This window comes from Tachypleus tridentatus, chromosome 13 (assembly GCF_004210375.1).
Source record: "Tachypleus tridentatus isolate NWPU-2018 chromosome 13, ASM421037v1, whole genome shotgun sequence".
NCBI lineage: Eukaryota > Metazoa > Arthropoda > Merostomata > Xiphosura > Limulidae > Tachypleus > Tachypleus tridentatus.
This window is the reverse complement of record NC_134837.1, coordinates 221683682-221693321: the sequence shown is the minus strand read 5'-3', so window position 1 is coordinate 221693321 and position 9640 is coordinate 221683682. Positions and strand designations below refer to the sequence as shown.

At 31.1% G+C, this 9640-nt stretch overlaps 1 protein-coding gene across 6 annotated transcripts in view; it reads right to left on the bottom strand.

Moving 5' to 3' along the window:
- Window positions 1-203: 203 nt before the first annotated feature.
- The window catches only part of LOC143239572 (protein FAN-like), a 192302-nt gene continuing 182865 nt past the window's right edge, over window positions 204-9640 (bottom strand). For all 6 annotated transcript variants that reach the window (XR_013021244.1, XR_013021243.1, XM_076480767.1 and 3 more), the window contains 2 exons: window positions 2593-2702; window positions 204-900 (listed from right to left, as the gene is read on the bottom strand). Coding sequence is in view for 4 of the 6 variants with exons in the window: in XM_076480767.1 (XP_076336882.1) it covers window positions 809-900; window positions 2593-2702 (202 nt within the window). In the remaining 2 variants the exon portion in view is untranslated. The remainder of the gene's footprint in view (window positions 901-2592; window positions 2703-9640) is intronic.

Genomic DNA, 9640 nt, shown 5'->3' with positions numbered 1-9640 from the left:
ATTATTAACTAGCTGCTAAATGTTTTGGTACTATATACTAATAACTAATTAATTTATATCCTATGATTTCACTGCTGATCTGCTGTTGTCTTCAGGTTGACCTAAAGAAGGACTGTGTATTTGTATTGTGTTTGAAAGCTGATCTACTTTTGTCTTTATGTACATACTGAGTTTGTGTTGTATCTTCTGAATACATTTCTAACTTTATGTAGTTTACATATTTTTTTAATTGAGCGAGAAACATTTGATACATGAAAATATAGCTATATCTAATTTTCCTCCTAACAGTGCATAACAGCACCACCCACTTATGACCCACCTACATTTTCACACAAGGCCACCTTCTCTGTTCTATAGTAGAGATTTGCAGAGACTTACAATACCACCCACCCCTTTACTACATATCTTACAGGTATGCATACTTCCAATATTGAGCTTTAGAGACTCAAGTTATTCCCAAACATTAATCTTAGAAATAAGTTTTATTACTGTGATGAAGAGAAAAATAAAATCTGCAAGAATATTTAGAAACAAATTAAACACCATTTTGTGTTTTAGGAAAATCCATGGATTGTTTTCATATATATTTACTATTATACCTGATTACTGTTAGAAAATATCATAAAACTTAAAAGCAATAAATATAAATATTTTACAATTTACTAGTACAATTATTTTACCCAATACACTGGTTAAAATTTCACCCAAGGCATAAATAACTTGTGTACTACAAATGGGAACTGAATATGTGCTGCAAAATATTTTCTGTACACTGCAAATATATTTTATGTACAAACAACATTCCTATTTATAAGGTCTTCCATACAGAAATTTTCTTATCTTTGCCACCAGTCACTACTAAACTTCCATCTTCAGACCCATCGATACAGATCACAGGTCCTGGATTAGGTAAAAACAAAATAATCCAATAATAAGGTTCCTGCATTAGAAACATTCATGTAGTAAAATCATTACACTCATTCTGAAATAAACAAATGCTAGCATGAAAAATTGTTGAATAGCATACTTTTACAACATTATCGTGGAAAAAATTGTTAAATAAAATAAAAGTTCACTGACTTAACATAAAAACAGTTGAATAAAATAGTTTTCACTGGGTTTTTGTGGTCTGATAGAAAGTTCACAACTTTATTGGAAAATAAAACCTGCTGATTTATTTAAAAAAATTATGAAAGTTTTATGCTGTGTTACAGAATAGTCCATAAGAACACAATTAATAACATAAGTCACTAACACTAGTTCAGTCTTTAAGCATGAACTGAGCTATTCTAATGTAATATGATTCTTTTCTAAGTTCAGTCTATAAGCTTTACAAAATAAGGCATGACTAAGCTAACCAAATCTCACCTAACTCTTGTTTCCAGTTCTCAGTGCTGTCTTTAAGTCTTAATATAGTGTACATGAATTGCACTAACTTAATATCACGTGCTGTTCTCAGTTCAATATTTATGCCTTATTATAGTGTACGTGAGCTGAACTAACCCAGTGTAATGCACAGTTCAGTATTTACTCCTTAGCACAATATACATGAACCAACCCAATCTTACATAACTCACAAGTAGTGTGACACTCTAACTTACAAGTAACAGGAAACGAGAACATTGATATATCTTCCTAATCTACACTAGCTGAAAATTTGATTAATGCTTTCTACTCCAAATATTTCTAGACACATTGCATTATAACATTCTAGTGTGACTTAAAAATATAGACCAATAATGATTACACCTCAAGATAAAGTTTACCAGCTACACTTATTATATTTATCTCTAAAAACACTGTCATGAATATTTAGATCATAAAGCAGCACAACCATAATCTTTTAACTGACTTACATAAGAAACATTTTAAATTTATATGTAACTAGTAGGTTCTACACATAACACTAAAATTGGGTAACAAGAACTATTCATTAAAAAATTCAAAAGTTTTAATTTATATCAAGTGTGAAATATCCAAATAAAAAATTAACTGAGGAGTTGATCATATCTGTGAACCTCAGAAAAACAATTTACTAAACTTTAACTTACACAATTTCATTGAGATTATTATTTACTAAAAACAAGAAAAAAATGTTTTAAAGTTATCAATTAAAAGTTACTTTGAATAACAATTTATGAGATAAACAACATTGCACAAAACTTGTTCTTTACATAATGTTTTAATTCTTTACAAAAACTTTAAAAGTAATGTATTTAGTTCTTAAAATAATTGAAAATTTTATAAAATATTCTTTTGTACTAACTATGCAGCAAATTGCTTGTAGGAGCATAACTTATTTGTTACGTTCTTTATAACATCACTTACATAAAAAACACAGAAACATTATCATCTATATATCTTAATTAACATCACAAACTACCAATAGAGCACATTACGTATATTAGATAGAAAATTATTTTTTTATGAGTTCTTTACAACAAATATTGCAACAAGGAAATTACTTACTATGATGAAGAACAAATTGTAGTGAATGGTATAAAACATAAATTGTTAATTTGAGGGCTAAAACAAATATGCATCATCATAATCTAACAATAACTAAAAAATTGTTAACTTTAGTTTACTCACCGATGTGTCCTGCAATAGTGTTAAGAAGCTGTGCTTTTGTTAAGTCCCAAATCATAATATTACCTCTCTCTCCTCCTGTAAAAACAGTAGAGCCATCCCAGCAAAGACATCTATAAAAAGCAAAATAAAAAGTTCTACATGAACATGTGCCATTAAAGGAAGGAATATGTTGCTTATAATGACAAACAGACACAAGGAACAATAATAGTACAATATTACAATACACGTGCTCTGTATGCTTAAATATTCAAATATCATCCAAATTAAAAAAATGTTTGTTTCCCATCCTCTGACTCAGCTTTTAATAACACTTATAATTTAACATAGCATATGGTTTGTGCCCTTTCTGTCACATTAATGTTATGTTTGATCCATTTTTTACATTGTTTAAGATATGCTTTATAACATACATTACAGTTTCTTTCTTTGTTCAAAGTATATATATTTCTTGGTTTTCAGTAACACTATGTAGCATGTTAGCTAGATGTCTAACCTAGGAGCAATGTGTACAGTATAGTGAACATATGCATGAATCGCTTTCCAGCCCCTTCAAGAAATGTGAACAATTCTAGATAATGTTACTAACTTAAAGCCAAATCTGGTACTTTAAATCCTGAAATGATTTAGACACAATTAAACACAAATATTTATTTTAATATTTTTAATTTTCAAAAACAGAACAAAAACTTTTACAAAAATAAAATAAAGTAAAAACTTGAACATCTGTTAAATTTTCTATTTCAGAAATTTCTGTATTCTCTTGTAGAATAAAGATTTTATGATTTTTTGAAGAACAGTAGATGCCATCATATGTATTCATATGAATGCATTCCATTTTCTTGGGATCTGCTTTGGAATAATTTTTTCCTGCTTTTGCAAACATCATGTACTACAAAAATAAGTTTGGATAATTCTTATAGCTCCCAATCTTTCTCATCTCAGATATGTTTCTGTGTATATACTGTAAAAATTGTTCAATAATAGGCAAATGGTCCTAAGTAAATCTGCAACCTTATGTGGATGGTTCCTTGTAAAGTACCTCCTAGAAATTAAAACCAAACAAAAAAAGATATAAGCTGAGGAAAATTATAACTATAATTGAAAAATTTAACCAAATACAAATTTAGTATGGAACAGGTGGTTAGTTTATTCTTGTTCTCAGCAGACACTAAAAACTATGTTAATTTCTTATAGGTGAAATTACTAACAGTAGGTTTGAGGGAAAGAGAAAGTTTCTTTCAAAAGCAGTATTGAATATGCAGCTATACTAAATGAAAAAACAAGATCTAGAGTGAAGGAAAAATTAATATTTTATAAAACTTATAATCAATGACCCTTAGATACAGTCACACATTTTAAATGATCCATGGGTATATTCATACATTTTTAATGACCTACAGGTATAGCAATACTCTTCTAATGAGCCATGGATACAGTCATGCTTTTCTCATGACTCATGATTACAGTCAACTACCCAAGGACACATTCATATTTTTCTCACAACCAACAGGTATAGTTAGAAGCTTATAAAACTTGGCAAGGGCTACATAATTCTTTGTTGGAAGAGCCCTCTTTCAGTTAAATGTATCTTGGCTTTTGACACTTCACACTTTTTCAGGTATCTCGTTCTACTAATGCAGCACTTTTGATATCCTGAAATAAACAGCTAGAACTTCACAAGAGTTGTAGCAGCTAAATGTTGAAACAATTTAGTGCTGTCACTTTAAATGAGACACTCAAAGTGCTTTTTGTTTTTTAATACCTCCAAATAAAGGAATTATTCTTTCCATCTTTTTCTCTACGTTACTAATACATTGCAGTTATTAGCACTATATTTCAAGTAATTATATTTCCAATATGAAAACTGCATGCTGGTATCTGTTCAACAACAGCTGAAACTTTCAACAAAATCTGTGCAGGATAATTCTCATTAGTGTGATGATCAACTACCCTCTCAAGACACTCACAATGCTGATAATCTCCAGCTTGCAAAACTGGATTTGGTGCCCATTGAAAGTTCTCTTCAAATCTATGTGGAACAGAGCAGTTCAAGTTTGGACATTTCCTCATTTAGAAAATCTGCTCTTCCTGCAGTGGTCAACTAAGAAATACCTGCAGTCCATACAAAATGAGCAATCACATGTACCTGTAATACTGCCATACTATTTAACATAAAAAGGATATTTTACTAAGTTATTAACCCTTTTGGCATGGCCTATTGCAGTTTGTAACACTTAAACTGGGGAAGAGCATTGATGCAAAACACATAGAGTAATTCTGAGCATTCTCACAAATACCGTAAAATCTTGTTACAGTTTATAAGTATTTTGTACACAAAGAATGGCATCTTTCTACTAAAAATTTTATTTATCTATAGTATCCACTTGCACTCAAACAGTTAAAATAGGTCAAGTGCAAGGTGATATTCATTTTAAGTATAAAAATACTTTCCTTCATATTGTAGTTTTCATATTTCATATGTGCATCCTTTAGAACCTTCTAAATGAATATCAAAAGATTTTTTAAGGTAAATGTTTGTATTTTATTTTCATTTTCTCTACCATATCCATAACTCTAGTTATTATCATCAACATTCAATGTAATGAAATAATTAAAATTAAGAAATAAAAAAAAATGTGTACCTTTTAATTTTTGGTAGAATATTTTTACAGATTTTCCTTTTGTTAAATTCATAGTTTCAGGTCTTTTCCTTTTCATGTATAGTTAATTATCAATGTTTTATATTTCCTTTACCACTTACCATTTATCTTGACACAAATTAACAGTACCCTCAAGGCTTGTTACAGTGCCTCTGGCAGACATGCACAACCCTTTGGAAAAATGTTTGTGCACCATACAAAATTATATGTTCTGACAAATTTTGCAAAGTGTGATTTATATTTAAAAATGTATAAGCCCTTCACTTATACATTTTAAAACATAACTAACAAATAATTAACTAACCAATTAAAGTAAGACCTAAATACAGTTTAAACTGTGTCTGTAACTGTAACATATTTAGGTAAGAAGGAACTGTAAATCAAGTAGTTGATCAAACAGTCAACAATATTAGAAGCAGTTACACGTACCCCATGACAACAACTATGTGCCAATTTTAAAATAATCTTTGTTACATTATAGCACAAAATAAGTTTTTCTAATGACCACACACATGTATGTAACATACACAAGTAGACTATAAAGCTCAAACAAATCTGTTAAAAGTGGACATGACATTTGTCAAAGGTTGAAAACATTTATTACTTGTTTCAACAGTATTTATTCAGAGAACTTTAAAATGTACATCTACACAACTACATTTGTATTACTGAAGGTACAAAGTAAAGAATTTTCATAGTTCATTGGTCACATTAAAATACATCTGAAGTTTTAAATATTTTTCTAACAGTTAACTGTTGTTGGAGTGAATTGCCTAATGATTGTTTTGAATTATAACATACATTATAATGTTAATGTCATTCACATGCATGGAAAATAAAGATGTTTACTTAAATTTTCAACATTGTCAGATGCGAGTCTTTTACTGCAGGTTGTACTATTAATAAATGATTTTTTTAAAACAATTTATTGATGTTAAGGATATTGTACATTGTGTTTGCAATCTGTTAATTTCAAGGTTGTGGAGGTTTCTAGAAAGATAAGTAATAGACATATAAATAGCTGTGTTCAGACAAGGGGAAACAGAGGAAAAGTACAGTTAAGTGAAACAGAAGTTCAGTCAGAGTAAAGTTAGGTAATGTACTGTTAACTGTTGTTGGAGTGAATAGTCTAATGATTGACATGTTAGAGTAAAGTTAACAGTTTGAAAGAGATAAGGAGAATAATTTGTTTTGTCAAAGGGTGTTCTGAACTCATTGAACCCACATGATTATTGGAAGTTCATGACACAACTGTGGTAACTCACACAGCACTAAGTGAATTATACATGGATACTATTTCTATAAAAATAGAACAAAATAGTTTGACTTGTCAACTGACTTCTAAAGCAATGAATTGGTCAAAGTGAACTCCTTTGGTAAGAGGAGGAGAACTGTATAATGTTTAAGATACAGTTATGATCTCCACAGTGCAAAGAAGTTTTGTATGTATGTTTAACTTGTTTTGAATATATATATATATATACACACACACACACACACACATACATACTATTTTAAAAATGAATAGAGTGTGTGTTGTTTGTTTATTGTTGAATTTATCCAAAATAAGCCAAAGATACTTACTAAAGAAGAATCCTTAGTTCAAAACACCCCAAAGCATTAGAAGAAAATGAGAACTATAGCAGAAATAAAGCCTATATATACACAAAAGTAGTAGCAGCACAAATAGTGTGGAGATTACAATCACTCAATAGAAGCATATGAAATTTTGATGAATGGATAGAAAGAAGAGAGTATCCTGGGTTAAAAGACAGTGAATTATGAGAGTTTGGTAAACAACAACAGGAACTAGAGACAGAGAAGAGTGGCAATATAGAAAAGAGGAGGAAAGACTGAAAAGAAAAAAGTAGAGAAAGAAAGACTGGAAAAAGAGAGAGAGAGAGAGAATAATAACACAATTTGAGAAAGAATAAAAAGAGAGAGAGAGGACAGACTACAAATAGAGATAATAAGAGTACAACTTGAGATGATAAGTTTCACTTAACAGAAAGAAGAGAATCCAAGAATGACAATGGGATCAGTGCCAGCTGATCCAAACTATCCAAATCTCATGAGCAGAAAACAACATAGATGTTTTCCTGGAGAGGTATGAAAAATTTGCCCAAAGTCAGAACTGGGACAAAGGCAACTGAACAGTCTGTATCAGCCCACTTCTCACAGGAAAAGGCCAACAAATATATGCAGGCATGGTGTCAGAAGATGTCATGGATAAAGCAAATTAAAAGTGGCTTTGCTGAAATGGTATGAACTTACTGAAAAGTTTTCATCAGAAAGGTCAAACATGACACTGGAGAAACTGTATTTCAGTTGTGGCATGTTTATGGCAATACTTCACCACAGACTGACATGGCCAAGTGTGAAAATAGTTTTGGACTAGCAGATCAAAAACAAATGAACAGTTCATGATCACATGTTCAACTGACATGTCTCTGTTTTTAAAGGAGAAAGCATCTAAAGATGGGGAGGAGATGATTAAGCTGGAGGAAGTATAACTGGCAAGAGCAAAAATATCCAGTTAATTTGAAAACCAGTGATGGTTGTCCAGAAGAAAGAGTTTAACAAAGATAACAGGAAGTTAACAGATGGAAGGAAGTAAAGATGCTATTAAGTATAAAGAAAAGAATGACTGGCACCATGGATGCTACCATTGAAAAAAAAAAAAAAAAACAGAATCAAGAAAACACATCAAATTCCACATGAGAAGGAAGTGCCAATTCCATGATTAATCAGTGCATGACTAATGATTGGCTCAAGTTAGCAAACAGATCAACAGTGCCAGTAGCACTTGGAGTGTGTGACAAACATTAAGAGGTGATACCACATCACAACATTCTAGTAAGAAAAGGCTATGTTGGGGATAAATAAGTGAAGGTTCTATGAGACACTGGGTGCTGTAGTGCAGCAATGAGAACCAGTCTAGCATATGGTGGTCAAATGTCAGGTAAGGTACACCTGTGTGTGCTAATTGATAGGAGTGAAAAAGTATCCCACACAAAGATAAAGGTGGATACTCTATATTATGTAGGAGAATTTGAGGCCATGTGTATGAAGATACCAATATATACGACTTGGTGATAAGATACATACCAGGTGATAAAAAATTGAAGGAAGTACAGTAGAAAAACCTTTCACTAGAGAAGCTTCATAACAGTGCCTAAGAGAAAGTCAAACAAAAAACAAAGAATAAAAAAAAAGATTTAAAAAACAGATGAGTGGAAAGAAGTACTGAACCAGACTTATCAAAACAGTTTTACTGGGAAAGCCAAACCCAAAGACAGCCACAAACACTTCTATAGCAAAAAGGCCAAGGGCTGACATTTTAAGGTTGGACAGAAGGTTTTAGTTCTGCTACCCACAACCAACAACAAACTCACTTGACAGTGGAGAGGACCTATCACAGTGCAGGAAGTGGTTCACACAATGCAGTGTAAAGTGAAAGTTGATAGAATAACCATGGTCTGTCATGTTAATTTATTGAAAAGGTACTACAAGAGAGATGAAGACCTTATGGGTACAGCTATTGATCTACAGATAGATATAGTAGGTGTGGCTGTCATAAAAGCAGAATATGAAGACTGACTTTGTTATAGAGGATAAAGAACTACTAGGCCTAAGAGCACTGAGTGGAGATGACACATCCAAGGATGTAATAAATATAAGTGACGAAATGACTGGTAAAAAGAAGAGAGAGGAACTAAATCTGTATCTCAAGATGACTGGTATGGGTATTAAAACTTTTATTAAACTAAACTAGAGAACAATGTTTTGACCTACTAAGGTCATCTTCAGGCTGAAAAAGAGAGTTTGCAACTAACTGTTGCTTGCATTTGTTTATGCTTGTTTCCCTACTTAGTATCTGGGTGTTTTCTATGGTTATGTTGTGTTTATTTGATTTGCAGTGTTCAAAAACATGTGAAAGTGTTTTTTTGTGTTCTTTAAATCTGGTTTATATTTTCCTGCTTATTTCTCCAATATAGAAGTTGTGGCAGTTGTTGAATTGTATTTTATAAATATTGTTTGAGTCGTATTTGTCAGTGTAGTTTTACATAGTATGAATTTTAGTTTTGTACGTGGTTTTTAATAAATTTATTTTCTCCAAATGTTGGTTATTTTTTCACTGACATCAGGAACACATGGCATGTAGCAGTGTTAAGTTTTGTAGTTTGTTGTTTCTCACGATTTATTATTGTTTGCTTGTTGTTGATCTAGATGTGTGTGTATAATGTTTCCAATGGTTTTTGGATAAAATTTGTTGATGTTGATGAAGTATTGTTTTATTTTGTTGATTTCATCATTAATTTTATCAGGTGAACATAGTTTTATGGCTGTATGTATTTGGTTTCTTAATATGTTAAGTTTTTGTTTTG